The following is a 19,778-nucleotide window of genomic DNA, read 5'->3' on the forward strand; positions in this document are numbered from 1 at the left end:
CCTTCAGAAATTTGACTATGGTGTCAAGCACCTCAGCCAACTTCATATTCATTTAGGTCCATGAACCAGTTGCAGTGAGCCATCTACTCTGAGATCAAAGTATCTCAGCCCTGCTGAAAGCTGGTCTTCTAAACTCCACGCCTGACATTTTGCAAACCTTCCACCGCGTAAAGCTGTTGCATCATGGGCACCGGGGATAGTGACTTCCGAAAGCAGAATGTCCTCATTAGCTTGCCTCATCCAATCAGGATTCTCCCATTCTGGATAAAGTTCTGCCAGCTCATTAAATGAAAGCTCATCCTATGCATGGCATTGAAGTGTGAAGACTCTGAAAAAGAAAGCAAATATCACCCATTATTAATCAGAGAGTGAAACAAAGTGAGCTGCTGTACTGTATCCTGGGCACAAGTGTTGTGCATGCTTTAGTCCTACAGATTACTGTTGTTTTCTACTGTACTATTTATTTTTCCTGGGAAACACTGCTTTATAGAGCATTATCATTTGGCTTGATAATTGACAATGGGAGGCTATGTGTGAGGGCTATGTTTTCTTTTTTTTCTTTTTTTTCTTTTTTTGTGATCAACATTCTTTATTAGAACACATATGCACACTCTAATTCTTTGGTGCAACACAATTAACACTGCTGTACAGCAAATAATTCTATAGGAAGATCATATAGAAGAGACTACAAATGAGTAACAAAGAAAGAACACAGTTTCTTACTGTTTCGGTATTTTACATGTATAAATGAGGGGGAGTAGGATAGATGTATGTGATCCCATTAGGCTACAAAACTTTTTCTTACGTAACAATGGTCCATGTACTAGTTCAGCCTAAATAATACCCATGTTCTCTGTAATACCAATTGAAATTACTTCTGTAAGCACATAATTAAAAGTACTAAACACAATAACAGACCCTGAAACACTAGTGTGGCAAACACGCCTGCCACAGGCCACCGAAGTGGATTTCTTTGGGGCCCTCCAGCACAGAGACACATGGAGAAGATGTTAAAACAGTCCACATTTATTCCACGAGGGTTTGGCAATATGGTATAGCCAAATGAGCAGATGTTAAACCCTGTCATGACAGAGAGCTCCTGGTGTGGGTGGGGATGGCAGATTTAACCTGTGCGCAGTGATTACCTCACTACGCACAGGTGCAGCCACTCCTGTTCCTGGGTCCAATTAGCCTGGCCAATTATCTAATTCTTCACCAATTATCCAATTGGCCAGGTCTAATTAGCTTGACCCAGGGCAGGTGTGGCTGCTTAAACCAGCCATCCCCACACCACAACTAGCTTAACAGCATAACAAAAAAATTCATTCCTTTCCCTTTTGAAATAAATAATAAATATGTAAATATATGTATACATAGGAAGATCACTCTCGAACCAAAGTGTGAAGGGTTTTTTTTTGTTTGTTTTTTTGCTGCTGTGAAACCAGTGAAGAGAAGTCTACGTTGATTCAAAGTTAAGGACACGGCTGAATCATCACTGAGCAGACAGCAGAAAATTACAGGGACCTGGTATTACACAGGGATCTGGTACTATGCTGACTTCTAACACTGATGATAGAACTGACATCACATGGTCCCTAAAGTTTCTAATATCCACACATTCCAAAAACATATGCAGTGTAGTACCCAAAGCTTGGTCTTGGCAAAAATGACTTTCAACTAAATGCTCTGCGAATCATTTTGAAATGAATTAGCTTGTGTGCAAGATCCTTTGATGTGTTGTCGAGGTTCAACCACATTGCTTCCTTGTTCAAATTATCTAGTTCTCTTTACTGTATTGTCTCAACTGGTAGTTCTTTTGCATGCTCAATCGATTAGGAAGTTGTTAATGCGTCACTGCTCTACAGGAGCATTGCTTAGGGTCAGTCCATTCGTCCATGAGGTGTTTGGATTAGGGCCAACTCCAGGGTATCCCTTATGCCTTCACCCCAGATTTTAGTCTTGGGGGAAAAAATATGAGGAACCAGGTAGAGTGTAATACGTTCTAATGTTCTGGAACACACATAGACCTTTTGTGCCGCAAACATCACTGAATATGTAGATCCCTTTAGAGGACCATTGACAAAAGGCAAATGGCTTCACACCTGGCTGAAAATGATAGTTATTCCATAATGATGTTTGGTGGAATTTACGGAATGTCCATTATTTGTTCTGTATTTTTCCAAATGTCAAATGTCTAGTTAATAATGATGCTCCCAAATTTCAGGGTTTTTTTCTATGACCCACCCCTGTATATACCAGATCCTCAACAGCACATGTATTTAATGCGTAAATTTTGGGAGTAGGGCTAACAGGATCATAAAAAACAGAAAGTTAATTTGTGACAGAATGGCCGTCTTGATGGTTGTGTACCTCTGCCTTAAAGAAGAACATTGAAATTACTCCATCTCTTAATATCAGCCTTAAATTTTCAAGTGTTGTGAAAAAGTATTTGTCCCCTTCCTGATTTCCTCCATTATTGCATATTTGTCACACCAAATTGTTTCAGGTCTTTCTAATATTTCATTTATTTAATGAAAGAAGTTCATTAGAAGTTATGAATTGTTTTTTTTTTTTTTTTTTTAAGGCAAACGTTTGCATATAATGTTCTGGAGACATTGGGCCACTTTCCCTAATGGCCGGTGCCAAGGGTTCAAGGACAGAGCAAAGAGGAGAGGCCAGAAAGGACCATCCTGTCTAGTCCCCCTTAGTAACTGAAAAGAAGGCCAGGTTCCAGAAAGACATGCAGCTGTGGGACAACCATAAAAGGCTTTTATCATTGAGATAAAGTTGGGCCCAAATCCAATTCCATTCTAACCGCCTTCTCAGCATCGAGGGACAATACAGCACAGTTGTCCGGTAATGTGTCTGGCATATTAACAATATGCAGGAGTCTGTGAATATTATCCAATGTCCTCTCCCCTTCATAAAACTGGTATGATAAAAGTGTATAATCTTACCCACAACTGTGTATTTGCATAAAACTTCACATCCCTGCAGATAAAAGACAATGGCCTGTAGCTCAAACATTTGAGCAGCTCGTTATCTTTTCTCTGTAAAACTGCAGTAAGTGCATTTCATTGGTCTCTATGAAGTAATCAAATTTTCACCATAATATGGTACAATAGAAAAAGAAGCACAATTGTGTACAGTGTACTCTATGTCTATGTCTCCAAAGCTCATATTCACAGTTATTTGTTCTTCTAGAAGGAATTAACAATTTCATTCGCAAATAGACATGGAATTTTAATCATGCTAAAAATCTGGGTACACGGCAAAATAAGGGAACACGGCAATTTTGATCAATTGGAAACCCAGGCTGGCCTAAACTCTGAAACTAAAGATAAAGTAAGATCAACCTTTATTGCCTGTTGAATTATCTGTCCTTATTGTGGATACTTTTGCATTAAGCATGTCTAATTTAAAAAAAGATGAGAAACACCAGATTTGTGCAAAGTAGTCCTAGCATGTTCATTCAGCAATGTGGTGGGACTCAACAAGACTGCAGTCAGTTATGGTAACATTGAGATTTAGAGTCTGAACATGCAGTAAACAGGTTCACCTATTGTAGGAGCCATATAAACTGTTCATTTGGAATGTTGATTAGGAGTGAATTCATTTAGAATGAGCTGATGTGCAGCTTTCAAACTTGGTCCTTCTTAAACCTTATTCATATAATGTGCATTATGATACTTACCTGATGAAGAGGAACAAAAGAATTATTTTCTCCATGGTCTTCAAAGTCCTGAAATCACTGATGCAAGTCTGTGTAGATAATTATTTGATTAAATTAAGTATTGCATTTGGTCAGAATTTGTTGTACTGAACAAAATTGGATTACCTTCATCTTGTAGGAACAACTTGAATTGTTTTTAATTTAATTTTACAATAAACAATTTAACAGAAAGTGCACTGATTCCACTGCACTGATGAACAGAAAGTGCACTGTGTCATAGTGCTGTACTTGCAGGATTTCCGAGATATTCCATGCAAATGATAAAGACAGCAGGAGAAAAACTCAAACTTCTGAATGATTCTTTTCCCTTAATTCTAATCAGTGGATGGATGTACGGTAGCAGTTTGTCCATATTGTTGGTGCCATTTCCCCTCTATATCTGTGGCTAATAAACAAATTCCATTCTCCTAGTAGCAGCTGTAAGTTAAAGAGTGCTTCAGGCGATTGCAATCTGGCTACTTAATAGCAAAAACATTACTACTTGGGGGTTGCACCAGCAGCCAGAAAAGCAGCACAGAAAGTATGATTCAGGTGCTTTTACTGTAGGTGATTTAATTTGACAATACAGATCCAGGGTACAATTTTAAACCCTGCCACAGTACGCCCTTTCAGCCAATCAAAATGAAGTAAGAATTCAAATGGCAGACATTCAGCAAACACTTATTTTCTGAAATTGAAAACAGCTTTTTAACACCTGAACACTTAAATTGTGAAAAAGTTTTACTCACCTGGTCTTCAGGTCCAGTGAAATATGGAGGAGGTAAATGATGGATGGATGATTGGTGTTCTCTTTCAGCACTCAGGGTACAGAATTGCAGGTGTAATTCTGTTATATACTTACTGTTTAAAGACAAATTACATCCCTGTCCATTTACAAATTGTAAAATTTGCTCATTTACATCCCAGTCCATGCCATGCTCTCTCTGCCCCCACCCACCTCCCCCATTTGACAAAGGGTTGCCTGTTTGTGCATCACCACCTGATCATTTTAACTGGTATACGATATATTAATATTTTAGGCAAATTACAGTATCTCTGCAGGACTCCTATTTCATTTATGGGTTATCTCATTATTTCACATGAGTACGGGTTATATACAGTGTGACAGTTAACTCTTTTGGTTTTTATCTTCATACAAAGTGTACAAAGAGACTGCTCATTCTTTTATCCCATTCATGTCTTTGTGCCAAACTGCAATATGGCTGAACAGCTGTTCACACAACCAGATATGGTTAACCAGTTCCTCAAGATGCTTCCAAATATATTCTAATCTAATCTCCACAGAAATTATGATTCTGGTATTTGTAAAGTTATTGATGCTGGTTGGATGTTTTTTTTCTACTGTCCATTACTAGGTTATGAGCTCCACAGTGAAAATGGGGACAATATAAATTTGATTTTATCAGTGGAGTTTTTAAAAACTGAAATAGGCAGATAATGTTGTAACTTTGCCGTAATCTGGTTCAATGCATGCATGTAGGTATTGTATGAAGGAGTTACACTTTGAATATCTGTGCAACGTAATACATTCCATCTAGTTTCCTAAAAATATACTCGAAGGCTGTCATCTTATTTTAAATACATCATCCTAATAACAAATGTAACTAAAGGGAAAATGTAAATGATAGCATATTTCTGTGTGGTTGTGCTTCCTCGGGGGGAGATATTGGGTGATCCCAGTATATTTGTCACATATAGATATTTGGATATATGAAGAACAGGTGGGTTTGTATCTGGACCTGTTGTTAGTGTGCAGTGACAATGTGCTCAGTTACATACACTGAGTGGTACTCCATAACCTCAGTGACAATAAATAACTTTAATGTCTCTAAAATGTTCCCATGAAATATTACAAGAAATGGGCCACACCTCAAATTATTCTTATGTAGATACGGATTTCTTAAAGCAAATACATTTCCTCCGGGAGGCACGTAATACATTTATTACCTGTTCATTGATAGTAGTATTAAAGAAACAGAAAAAGTGCATTTTCACTTATTCTGGAATCTTGAAAAGGTACTTACTTTGATTATTATTTCATTGTGAAGTTCTGTATATATCATCAGATCAAAACATGTTTTCAACATACAAAAATGCCAAGTTACTAACAAATACAAACCACTATCTATAAGTGATTACTTCAAATCTACGCCTGCCATTAAAAGTACTGATATCAAAATTGCGCCAAGTTACATTAAACAATATTGGCTAACTTAGCTCACACACATGAAACAAGCTGTATTCCACAGCAATGTTGCTCAATGTTTTCTAAAGTCTCTCAAGTAATTTGGCCCAGTGTGTAGAAGCATACAGTGCATTACTGGGGCAAACAGAAGTGTCATTTGTAAGATTCTGTATGTAGAACTGACTATGTGGCAGTAGGCAGAAGCCAAAGCCAGAATAATTATTATTCTTATTTTAATTTATTTTTGGGTGGGGCGTTCCTCTGCTTTTACACAGTTGGACAGAAACAGAAACTCACAGGATGCAGCTGCCAGGTCCTTCTGCAGAGATGCAGGGAACATGGTTTGTGTTGCAGATGAGCTGCAGTGAGCTGCCCTTCTGACCTCTCCAGGGTTTAGAGGCTGTGGTCATATTTAAACAGAAAAGGGGGTGGTGTGGACAGTATGGTGGTGCAGTGGGTAGCAATGTCGCCTCACACCAAGATGGTTGCGCATTCGAATCTCGGCTTGGGGCCTTTCTGTGTGGAGTTTGGATGTTCTCCCTGTGTCCACGTGGGTTTCCTCTAGACACTCCGTTTTCCTTCCACAGTGCACATGCAGGTAAGATAGGTAGGAGATACTTAATTGCCCATAGGTGTGAGTGAATGGTGTGTGTGCCCTGCAATAGATTGGCAGCCTGTCCAGGGTGTATTCCTGCCTTTCGCCCAATGCATGCTGGGAGAGGCTCCAGCACCCCTGCGACCCTGCCCAGGATAAGCAGGTATAGATAATGGATGAATGGAAGGGGGTGGAGATGGTTTTAAGTAGGACTGTGGTGTGAGAGGCTGGGAACAGACAGGGTCCATGGGGTCCTTTCTAATCATGATTTTTTTTCTTTTCTCCCCATTTGGAACACACACATGCATTCTTAGAACTGTCTAATTGGTTAAATGTTCTTCATCAGTTCAGGACAGCAAAAGAAAAATGATCAGGCTATCCACATGCACTACGGCTATGTAAAATTCATTCCAAGACATTGCATCACATTATAGTGAATGAAAATTTTCTCTGACTTGTCATCATGAAGAGAATCCATATCTAATACTGTGGAGAAAAAAGAGGTTTACAGTCTGCTGGTTAGCAGGTGATTCAAACGGGTATTTGAAAGAACAATGAACAATTATCAATTGTCTTTTAATAGCATCAATGAGACATAAAGAACAGAACACTTCAGTGATATTTATAACAGGAACCCTGAGTTTCACTTCATACAGCAGAGTTCATTCCAGGGCTCTGTGCTGTAGCTCTGTGTGATAAAGGGTAAGAGGTTTTTGTGCAGCTCTCCCCTCATTCACTCTCACTGTGTGACTCTCTGGCACAGTAATACACAGCAGTGTCTTCTGCTGTCAGCTTGTTCATCTGTAAATGCAGCTGGTTCTTGCTGTTGTCTCTGGAGATGGTGAATCTTCCTTTAACAGACGTGGCATATCGTGTGTAGCTGCGACCATCACTGCTGATCTCAGCCACCCACTCCAGTCCTTTCCCAGGAGCCTGTCTGATCCAGTGCATATCGTAGCTGCTGAATGTGAACCCAGAGGCTGTACAGGTCAGTTTGTGGGATTCTCCAGGCTTTTTAACTGCTGGTTCAGACTCAATCAGTGTTTGACATTTAATACCTGTGAAATTAAGGAAGATTCAGAACTCACAATCCACAACCTCACAAATCAACATTTCAGTAAAAACTAAATGAATGAGAAATTTAAACATACAGGCAAAGATTGCTGTGATCAGAAGTAGGCTGGTTATAACAGTCATGGTGAAAGTCTTTGACTGCAGTCTGTGATTATAGTCCTACAGTCAGTCTCCAACAACAGTCCCTCCTCCCTCAGTGCAGAGAGGTAAATGTAGAAGGAAGAGCTCAGAGTTTGCATGAACTCCTCCTCACTGGGTGGGCAGATCACACACTGTTTAAATAGAGCAGTCAGAGCTGTAGACTGAAAATACAATATGAAAACTGCTAGATTGTAAGGTTGTAGTTTATGGTTTCCCACATAATATACATTACAGTCAAGAGGGAAATGATATTATTTAAAGAGCCATGTTCCATGTTCAGTAGCCATGCAGCTCTGCTTAATTCCTGCTGCTCCAAAGCATCTTGTCTACAGCAGTGTGATCTTTACTGTAGTGCTGTTCAGAGGACACTTTAAACAAATGAATGTTGTGTCAGTGTGTAAGAGTGGCTCATATAATATCCTGATCTCCAGATATATACTACCTAAAGAAGGTATTAAGGCCCATAGAAAGTATTTTTTTCTCGATGAACAGAAGTATTTTTATTGTCAACTCATATTCTCTAAGAACTGATTTTCAGTCTAAAATGAGTTATTTGTCAGCAGATACTTTGAAGGAAAAAACAAAAAAACAAAAAAACTGAAATATGCTGCTTGCAGAGAACCATTTAAATCAGAGGAAAGTAATCTGAGCGTGTAAGAGCAGCTCAAATAATATACTGATCACCAGGTATATTCTGATTAGCCCCCCTGGCCCCCCACCAACTATTATGGTGATGGGTGTCATGGAATATTTAATGACAGCAGTGAATCAGGATTTCAATTTAAAATCCTATCTAAACAGCTGAATCTTCTTCAGTACAGTGTCCCTATGATTGTGCTCAGGTTTTGATTATTGTGATTGGTACAGAGAGAAGACCCAATAACAGCAATTCCAACTTATATTTCCCAGAACTAAGCACATCCAACAGAAACAACTCCAAATGTATTTTAACATAAGAAACTGTTGCAATGTTAATCAATATGTAAACCATATTCAGCTACAAACAATAAGCCATGAATATGCATATAAATGCCTGCTAAAATGTGATTTTCACCAGGAATAATTTATTCTCCAGTTTGTTCTCTTTTGAAATGTTTTCCCATGGTATTTTACTTCTCCTTCTTCATGTTCAGGTTCGGACCACTTTTCAGCTTATTCTATATTCAGGTATTCTTTGTAAAAACATCATTAATATTTGTTGTGGAAAAATATATTCAATCCTCAGACATCTAAATTAGCTTATTTCACTTGTTGACTTTAGGTTAATACTTTTAACTACAGGGAATTTATATGTAAGAAATACTGTTTCTATTGCTGATGTGTGAACTGAAGTGTGAAGCAGTTTTTGTATCACTCCCACATGACTTTCTCTCACTGTGACTCTCGGGCACAGAAATACACAGCTGAGTCTCCAGTCTGCAGGCCGCTCCCTTTCAAAGACACTGTGCTGCTGGAGGTGTCTCTGGTGATGGTGAACTTGTTCTTTAGTGAATCTTTAAAAGCAGTCCCCCCGCTATAGCATATATATCCAACCCACTCCAGAGCTTTCCCTGCAGGCTGCCGGATCCAGAAAGTACAGTAGCTATCAGTCAGGGAATACCCAGCGACTTTACAGGAGATGGTCAGAGACTGCCCTGGTGTTAAAACCATGGATCCTGGTTGTGTGAGTTCAACACAGTGTCCATCTGTGGAGACAGAAAAAAAAATACATACTTGGACTCGTAAATACATCAGTAAGTAATATGATTATTGAAACAAGCAAGAAGCACTAACAAAACAGCTAATTTAATGTCATTCAAAAGAAAAACTTGGAAAACACTGAAGAATATTTTTAATTTTTGAATAAACATATGAATATGACATGTTCACTTACAAGATAAAGTTCCCAGCAACACTGCTAATGCTATAAGAACTCCCATTGTCACACACAGATCTCCCTCTTTGTCTAACAGGTGATGCTCTTGTGCTGGAAGGAGAAGTCTCAGTTGCTTTTATAGGAAATACTGTGTGCTGAATTAGTTTAAATCTCTGGGGATTGGAGGAAGGAGAAAAACAATAAATTCAGAGGGTCAGGGTATCCTTCATGAGGAGCACTGCTGCCCCCTCCTGGAGGATAATTAAAAACAGCAGACTGCTTCCACCAGCATTGCTCCAGAATTTAAGATTAGTAAAAATGCTTTTGGGTTCATTTCAAATTAATATTCAAGACCTTATGATTTGAACATCTGCGCAATGTAAAACATTCAAACTTGATTGATATAAACACACAGGAGAGCTGTATTGTCTTATTTTCTGGGTTACAAACGGTAACCACGAGGAAAACAATTGACAGCAGATCTTTGTATATGTTTGTGCTTCAATGCAAAACGAGGAGTATATCTCGATATATTTGTTTATATTGTGTTTTTTATTAATGAATTACAGGTATGACAAGAACACGTAGCATTGTATTTGGAACTGCTGTTTTCGTAAACTAATTTATAATGCTAATGCAGGGGTCCTCAATCTTATCCAGAAAGGGACGGTGTGGGTGCAGGCTTTTGTTCCAACCAAGCAGTTACACACCTGATTCTACTAATCAACCACTGGAGTCTTTGCAAAGGATCTTGACTAGCAGAGTCAGGTGTGTAACTGCTTGGTTGGAACAAAAGCCTGCACCCACACCGGCCCTTTCTGGATAAGATTGAGGACCCCTGTGCTAATGGGATGGACTAAGCAAGGTGCTAATCTACATGAAGAGAAATGGTACTAAACTGTACTCTATACAAAATCTGTACTCTTACTGTACTCTTTTACCTCAATGATAATAAGTAACTTTACACGTCTATAAAATTTAGCAATAAGGTATAATACAAACGGAACACAACAACTTAATACAATTTAATGTAAAATGCAGTCACAAATTACACAGGAAATGACATTAAAGCTATGAAATCAGTCACAGTCTTTGTATTGTCAAGGTTATAGAGAGAGTTCATCTCATAAGATGAGGAGACTGAAGGCTGAAGTACTTGGTATTCATTAAGCTACTACAGATTAAACAAATTTCACGGCTCTTTGGCTGTTATTAGTTAGGAGTAAATACAAATATAGTGTGTTGCACATAGAAACGTTAGATTGGACCTGTTGAGGAACGTCTCTCATGTAACAACATCATACACTGTTCCAGTGCTTTCTTGAACTGTTTATCACTGTGCTGTTAATTTCTTTAAACCAGAGAAGAATGTGCATTATCGATAGAGTAAATGTTCAGTTCAAAACAAAATATTAAATGAAATGTACATTATATATCGAAATAAATAATGTCTCTCCCTTACAGAAACAAAAATAGCAAGTTGAATTTCAATATTCAGACTCTCTGTACTTTGCCATAGGGGCAATAAAAACATGAATTCCCTGAAGTCTGCTGTGGTGACAGTTTCATGTAGAGAGTTATTGTCAGGGCTCAGGCTTGAATTCTCTCACTGTGGGTATCTGGCACAGTAATACACAGCAGTGTCTTCAGCTGTCAGACTGTTCATCTGCAGGTACAGCTTACTGTTGGAGTCATCTCTGGATATAATGAATCTTCCCTCAACTGATTTGGAATAGTAGATGGGTGAACTCTGTGTGCTTATGTAGGCAACCCACTCCAGTCCCTTCCCAGGAGCCTGTCTGATCCAGCTCATCCTGTAGTCACTGAATGTGAACCCAGAGGCTGTACAGGTCAGTTTGTGGGATTCTCCAGGTTTTTTAACTGCTGGTTCTGACTCAGTCAGTGTCTGACATTGAACACCTGTAAAATGAAAAAAAAAGTCTTAGAACACACAATCTCACAAATACAATTTTAGTAAATATTAAATGTATGACAGATTCAAACCTACTTTTTAAGAACACTGTAATCAGAAGCAGGCTGGTTATAACAGTCATGGCGAAAGTCGTTGACTTCGGTCTGTGATGAAAATCCTACAGTCAATCTCCTTCAACAGTCTCTCCTCCCTCAGTGCAGAGAGGTAAATGTAGAAGGAAGAGCTCAGAGTTTGCATGAACTCCTCCTCACTGGGTGGGCAGATCACACACTGTTTAAATAGAGCAGACAGAGCTGTAGATTGGGTGCAGATCATATAGCAGTTTTAAGTATTATTCATCATTACAGCCATGTGTCTCTCTTCCATGGCTGATTGTTGCATTATTATTCATAATGAATGCAGGGAGTTTCCTGGCAGGTGAGGGTGGGAGAGTGGAGTCAGGAGCTCCCCAGTACTCAGTACATCACCAGTCAGTCTAACGCCTGGTCCACACTGCTTACCTCGCCTGTGTGTGACGGCTACCTCGCCGAACCGCAGCGGCTCACATACATGTGTGTGTGTCCACATCGCCAGCATTGCTGCTGCGGCGCTGCTACTGCCAGCCCTATCTTTCTACATTGAGTTTGCCTTTGATAATGGCCATCAATAAGAGAATGTTTGATTTTATTTCATCATAAATGTAATTAATATTTAGTTTAGACAGGAAAGGGTTAAGAAGCGTGTGCTCAATTATATTTAAAAAATATACAGCAATCCCTCTTCACATTTTTTCATGTCTGTGACATATTCAGATAGCCTAGACATTGAAACTATAGTGAAAGGTGTCAGTTATGCAATGTTGCTGGTATGATGTCAATATGACTATCACCAGCTCTTTTCACTGTCTATTTTAGCTGAGAACCGCGCGCCTCATGCTTGACAAATAGGCTTCATGCCGAAACTCTAGATGACGCGCCGCAGCAGCGAGGCTCGAGCCGCACCTCAGACGCGCGTCTCACGCAGGCTGTGTGGCTGCTCTAACCTGCTAACATGGGCGCCGAAATGAAAAGCAAGGGGTTCCGCGACCGTCACGCACAGGTGAGGTAAGAGGTGTGGACCGGGCCTAATGAGAGTGTCCCAGAGAGACAGCATCTGACCACACTACAGAAAGCAGCTTGATATCCACTGTTAAACCCCGGACCCTGTATTTGTAACACTAGTCTTATTTAACCAATATTTTCATATTATGAGCAGTGCTGGGTGGCATGGTGGTGTAGTGGGTAGCACCGTTGCCTTACAGCAAGAAGGTTATGGGTTCGAATCTCGGCTTGGGCCTTTCTGTGTGCAGTTTGCATGTTCTCCCTGTGTCCATGTGGGTTTCCTCCAGGTACTCCGGTTTCCTCCCACAGTCCAAAGACATGCAGGTAGGCCGATTGGCCACTCTAAATTGTATGAGTTTTTGAGTGAATGGTGTGTGTGTGTGCCCTGCGATAGATTGGCAGCCTGTCCTGGGTGTATTCATGCCTCTTGCCCAATGCATGCTGGGATAGGCTCCAGCACCCCCTGTGACCCTGCTCAGGATAAGTGGGTATAGGTAATGGATGGGATGATCAGTGCTGCTGCCCCCTTCTGGAGGAGAATGTTAAAAAGCAGACTGCTTCCACCAATGCATAGAGTGTACATAGGAACTGGGGAGGGTTGGAGTCTAGGAGGGTCCAAGCAATGAAGCTTAAGAAGTAATGGCAATTCACTTGCCGAATTGAATTCAATGTAAAAACCAAAGGTAATCTCTTCAGTCTTCATACATTTCATTATGTTTGAAAACAATGGTTAGTAAATCCAGAAAAGTGTTTAATTACATATTGCATTTAAAAAAAATCTGCTTTACATATGAAATGTAATGATCATTAATGGTGTTTCAAAATATCATCTGGAAAATTTTATTTTGCCTTCAAAAGTCTGATATTCCTCATTCACTTCAATGGGAGCCCCAGTGTTTTGCACTCAACATGTGCAGTACTGACTTACTTCTGGGGCTTCACAAGATTAGGTTAGCTGAAGGTGTGCTTGCCTGTCTAGTTAAATATGCATGTCTGTGCACCAACATTGCAACCCATTTTATGCAAATTAGGATGATTATGTGTTTAAGAAATCTCAGTGGAATGAATTACTATGTTATTACCATTTATATAATGAGAATAATAAAGGACTAATTGAAAGTTTGTGTTGTTTATTGCCATAATGTTGAAGTGTATATGCATTATGTTCAAGGGTTTTGATTCAGGAGCTTGTTTTGTAAATCATATATCCCATAAAATATTATAAAGAAAACATGCTCCTGCGTCTATATCCCCATTGTGTAATCATGCCTGCAGTCTTTGTGTTTTACTAGTTTTAACTTGTTACTCAAGCTATTGCTCACTTTGAATCCACTGGGAACTTAATATAGAGGAATAATTGAACACATATAATTAAGTTGGATTAAATGTATTTGTTAATTTTTATAATTAATTTTAATTTTGTTTAAAAATGTGTGATGAAGCCTTATGGTGCAAATCCAGGAGTAAACACAATAACAGATAATGTCTTTGGGCCACACAGCACAGCCAGTCACACACTGCCTGCTAAATCATCTGTGGAGGGTTTTTGTACAGCTGGGCCTTAAACTCTTTCACTGTGGCTGTCGGGCACAGTAATACACAGCTGTGTCTGAGGACTGGAGATCGGTGATGTCTAAGTAAGCAATGCTGTTGGATGAATCTTCTGTAACTTTGAAACGATCGTCAGAAGAACCGCTGTAGTATCCGACCCATTGCAGCCCTTTGTTTGGAGCCTGTTGAACCCAGTGCACACTGTAGCTGCTGAGTGAGAATCCAGTAATTTTGCAGGAGAGCCTCACGGAATCTCCAGGCTTCTTCATCTGTGGAGCAGACTCTGTCATTGTGATGTCACAATGAGCATCTGCAGAAGGGGACAAAAACACAGTTTTACAACAGTTCTATAGCCAGTGCTGTAGCACCACTCAATCAAGTGTTGTGAGACAGGAGAAAAGAGGGAATGAAATCAGCTGTGTCCTTACATTTAAATGCAAACAGCAAAGCTATGATGAATACTAAGGCCTCCATTTTATTTCATTTACAGCAACAAAAGGCAAGAAGTGAACAGTGCTGCTCGTCACTGAATATGTTCTGTAATTTCTGTGTTTTAAAGAACATGGGGCTCATGAGATTTACATAACTGCCTCTCATGGGAATTCCTATTTACATAAAGTGTACAGTGTGTATATAAACGCTTAGTTGGTCTGAATGTTCCACAAATATTACTTATTGAATGTTTAATTACAGAACATGTTCTTTTCCTGTGCAAATATTAGCAGTATTGTAAAATATATGAATTGAAAATTCTAATGCAACACATCTAAATCAAGTATTGATAGCTATTTTCCCGTCATTAAAATGCTCTCCAGATGCTGTTCAAATCTCAAAACTTTCCAGCAGATGTGTGAGAATGTTACTTAATACCACACAAAATAATGTGAAAGAATTATTTTTATTTGATTGCTGATAAAATTGTTGGAAATAAAGCAAAATTTGGAAATGGACACTTTAAGACAGAAAAAAAATATGGATTTCATGACATTTCAACTGAAAATATAAAAAATTACAAGGCTGTGTGGCAGTAGGCAGAAGCCAGAGCCAGAATAATTATTATTCTTCTTTTAATTTATTTTTGGGTGGGGTGTTCCTCTGGTTTTACACAGTTGGACAGAAACAGAAACTCACAGGATGCAGCTGCCAGGACCTTCAGCAGAGATGCAGGGAACACGGTTTGTGTTGCAGATGAGCTGCAGTGAGCTGCTCTTCTCACCTCTCCAGGGCTTAGAGGCTGTGCTCATATTTAAACAGAAAAAGCTGGTTTTGAGTAGAACTGCAGTATGAGATGCTTCCTATCTGTTATACCAATGATGCTCACATTGTAAATGAATTTTATTGGAAATATTGTGGACTGAATTCACAATGAGGAGCATTTGTGCATCTTTGTGTTTCTCTGGGGACTAATATCCTGTGATCCCAGTATATTGTTGTCTACAGATATTCTGTAAATATATCATGAACAGGAAGGTTTGTATCTGGACCTTTTAGTTGAGTACAGTGATGATCTGCTCATTTGTATGTACATAAATTGTACTGAGGAGCAGATCAGTGGCAAAACCAAACTACATGCCTCTAAAATGTTGCATTTTGAGTATAATAAGGTTTTCCTAAGGCAATAAAAGATCACCTTTTGCATGTTCAAAATAGAGTTATGACTTATTCATCCACGGTTTCAGAATAGAAACAGTAAATGAGAATTATAAATTTACATACAGTCCATTGATGCAGATTTATTTTTAGTCAAACAATCTAGGAAAAACATTTTCAAAACTGCAATGCATACTCTCCAGCGAGGGATTTAAACTACAACTTTTGAGTTACAAACATAGGTCCTAAACCATAATGGGATTTACATTTTATCGGCACACTGCAGCACAAATGGAGGAAAACATTTTTTATTCACATTCTGATCATGTGGGGTGCAAACTTCACAGAGCTTTTAAATGTTTGTGTTGTGCCACTACACTCATCAGGGTGGGTTTTTGTACAGGTCTGCTGTGGCTTTACTGCACTGTGTGTATCGGGCACAGTAATACACAGCTGTGTCTCCAGCCTGCAGGCTGCTCCCATGTAAAAACATTGTATTACTGGAGGTGTCTTTGGTGACGGTGAATTTGCTCTTTAGTGAATCTTTATAACTAGTGCTTCCATCTGCCCATGTAACTCCAATCCACTCCAGAGCTTTCCCTGCAGGCTGCCAGATCCAGGCTGTGTAATCACTGCTAACTGAATATGAGACTTTACAGGGGACAGATAAAGTCTCTCCTGGTTTTACAACCATTGAGCCTGGCTGTGTGAGTTCAAAACGTCTGTGGAGACAGCAATAAAAGGTATTTGTGAGTACATTAATAAGCAAAATAACTACACAATTAACTGTAAAAACTAATAGACAACTCATTTTATTTTATCTAGAAATAAATCTTTGGAGGATTTCACAGAAGAATCTTAATTACAATTCAAATAGGAATATAACATTCTCACTTACATGATAAAGCTCCCAGCAACACTGCTAATGCTACAATAACTCTCATTGTGACACACAGATCTCCCTCTCTGCCTTACAGGTGATGCTCCTGTGTTGGGAGGAGAAGTCTCAGTGGTTTTTATAGTAAATAATGTGGGCTGAATTTGTTTACATCTCAGAGGGTTGGAGGAAGATTCAGAGAGTCAGAATATCCATTGTGAGGAGCACAGCTGTCCCCTCCTGGAGGATAATTAAAAACAACAGACTGCTTCCACCAGCATTGCTCCAGAATTTAAGATCAGTAACAATGCTTATGGGTTCATGTTGAATTAATATTCAAGACGTTATAATTTGAATACCTGCGCAATATAAAACATTCCAACTCGATTGATAAGAACACACAGGAGTGCTGTCTTATCTTATTTTCTGGGTGACAAACGGTAACCACAAGGAAAATAAATGACAGCAGATATTTGTATATGTTTGTGCTCCAGTGAAAAACGAGGAGTATATCTCAATACATCTGTTTATATAGTTTGTTTTATTAATGAATTACAGGTATGATAAGAACAGGTAGCATTGTATCTGGAACTGCTGTTTGCGTAAACTAATTTATAACACTAATGGGATGGACTATGCAATGTGCTAATTTACATGTAGAGAAATGGTACTAAACTGTACTCTATACAAAATCTGCACTTTTACTGTACTCTTTTACCTCAATGATAATAAGGAAGTATAATATAGTGTGTCGCACATAGAAACGTTAGATTAGACCTGTTGAGGAACGTCTCTCATGTAACAACATCATACACTGTTCCAGTGCTTTCTTGAACTGTTTATCACTGTGCTGTTTATTTCTTTAAACCAGTGAAGAATGTGCCAATAAAAATAAGGGACAATAAAAACATGAATTCCCTGAAGTCTGCTGTGGTGACAGTTTCATGTAGAGAGTTATTGTCAGGGCTCAGGCTTGACTTCTCTCACTGTGGGTCTCTGGCACAGTAATACACAGCAGTGTCTTCAGCTGTCAGACTGTTCATCTGCAGGTACAGCTTACTGTTGGAGTCATCTCTGGATATAATAAATCTTCCCTCAACTGATTTGGAATAGTAGATGGGTGTACTCTGTGTGCCAATGTAGGCAACCCACTCCAGTCCCTTCCCAGGAGCCTGTCTGATCCAGTGCATATTGTAGCTGCTGAATGTGAATCCAGAGGCTGTACAGGTCAGTTTGTGGGATTCTCCAGGCTTTTTTTTACCGCTGGTTCTGACTCAGTCAGTGTCTGACATTGAACGCCTGTGAGATAAAAAAAAAAGTCTTAGAACTCAGAACCTCATAAATAAAATTTTAGTAAATATTAAATGTATGACAGATTCAAACCTACTTGTAAAGAACACTGTAATCAGAAGAAGGCAGGTTATAGCAGTCATGGTTAACGTCTTTGGAGTCGGAAATGATCGTCCTACAGTCAGCCTCCAACAACAGTCCCTCCTCCCTCAGTGCAGAGAGGTAAATGTAGAAGGAAGAGCTCAAAACTGCTAGATTGTAAGGTTGTAGTTCATGTTTTCCCACATAATATACATTACAGTCAAGAGGGAAATTACACTATTTAAAGAGCCATGTTCCATGTTCAGTAGCCATGCAGCTCTGCTTAATTCCTGCTGCTCCAAAGCATCTTGTCTGCAGCAGTGTGATCTTCACTGTAGTGCTGTTCAGAGGACACTTTAAACAAATTAATGATGTCTCAGTGTGTAAGAGTGGCTCATATAATATCCTGATCTCCAGAATACTTATGAAAGTATTCAGACCCCTTGAAAGTTATTTATTTTTTTCTAGATAACACATTTCTTTTCTAGGTAACAAATTCCATGAACACATTATTTTTATTGTCAACTCATATTCTCTAACAGATTTTCAGTCAAAATTTAGTTATTTGTCTGCAGATACTCTAAAAAAAAATGTAAAAACTGAAATATGCTGCTTGCAGAAGACAGTTTAAACCAGAGGAAGGTTATCTGTGTAACAGCAGTTCAAATGATATTCTGATCTCCAGATATTTTCTAATCAACCTCCCTGCCACCCACCAACTCTTATGGTGATGGGTGTCATGGAATATTTAATGACAACAGTGAGTCAGGATATCAATTTAAAATCCTATCGGAACAGCTGAATGTCCTGCAGTGCTGTGTCCCAGTGACTGTACTCAGGTTTTGATTATTGTGCTTGGGACAGAGAAAAGACCCAATAACAGCAATTCCAACATATATTTCCCAGAACTAAACACAGCCAATAGAAACAACTCCAAATGTCTTTTATCATAGGGAACATTTGCAATGTTAATCAGTATGTAAACCATATGCAGATATAATAATCAATTACCTATGAATACACTTATAAATGCCTGCTCAAATACAGTCTTGGCCAATAGTAATTTTTTCCCCAGCGTTTTACATTTGAAATTTCTTATCCCAAGGTGTTTTTCTGCTCTTACTTCATGTCAGGTTCTAACCACTTTTCATCTTATTGTACATTCAGGTATTCTTTATAAAAATATTATTGACATTTGTTGCGGAAAAAATATATTCAATCCTCAGAAAACTAAATTTGCTTATTTCAGCTGTTGACTTTAGGTTAAGACTTCTGAATACAGGGAATTCATATGTAGGAAATACTGTTTCTATTGGTGACAGCGTGACCTGAAGTGTGAAGCAGTTTTTGTATCACTCCCACATGACTTTCTCTCACTGTGGCTGTCGGGCACAGTAATACACAGCTGTGTCTCCAGTCTGCAGGTTGCTCCCTTGTAAAGACATTGTGCTGCTGGAGGTGTCTCTGGAGATGGTGAACTTGCTCTTCAGTGAATCTTTATAAGCAGTGCTTCCATCATAGCAAAAAACTCCAATCCACTCCAGTGCTTTCCCTGCAGGCTGTCGAATCCAGGCTGTACAATAGCTATCAGTGAGGGAATACCCAGAGACTTTACAGGAGATGGTCAGAGACTCTCCTGGTTTCACAGCCATAGAGCCTGGCTGTGTGAGTTCAACACAGTGACCATCTGTGGAGATAGAAGTTAAAAAAACACATTTGTGAATATTTCAGTATTCAATATGTTTGTGGAAACAAAAAGAAACTCCTTATTTTAAAGTAAAACTTTGGAAAACA

General features: G+C 39.0%; 2 protein-coding genes, 1 long non-coding RNA gene and 2 gene segments (V, D, J or C); 1 reads left to right on the forward strand and 4 right to left on the reverse strand.

The window, feature by feature from the left end:
• LOC118220446 (titin-like) overlaps positions 1 to 19,778 on the forward strand; it is a 435,810-nt gene that overhangs the window by 185,331 nt on the left and 230,701 nt on the right. The gene's annotated exons all lie outside the window — the stretch shown is intronic.
• The window catches only part of LOC118220452 (immunoglobulin gamma-1 heavy chain-like), a 147,741-nt gene that overhangs the window by 100,324 nt on the left and 27,639 nt on the right, over positions 1 to 19,778 (reverse strand). The gene's annotated exons all lie outside the window — the stretch shown is intronic.
• LOC118220474 overlaps positions 1 to 19,778 on the reverse strand; it is a 56,601-nt gene that overhangs the window by 14,149 nt on the left and 22,674 nt on the right.
• Positions 236 to 4,477, reverse strand: LOC118220525. The gene is made up of 3 exons (XR_004763965.1): positions 4,462 to 4,477; positions 3,695 to 3,762; positions 236 to 328 (listed from the first exon to the last, which is right to left on the reverse strand). It is a non-coding gene; the product is annotated as an uncharacterized LOC118220525 (long non-coding RNA).
• LOC118220475 lies at positions 7,213 to 7,838 on the reverse strand. The segment is given in 2 exon segments: positions 7,213 to 7,571; positions 7,665 to 7,838. Coding segments are annotated over 2 exon segments (375 nt in total).

This window comes from Anguilla anguilla, chromosome 2 (genome assembly GCF_013347855.1).
Source record: "Anguilla anguilla isolate fAngAng1 chromosome 2, fAngAng1.pri, whole genome shotgun sequence".
NCBI lineage: Eukaryota > Metazoa > Chordata > Actinopteri > Anguilliformes > Anguillidae > Anguilla > Anguilla anguilla.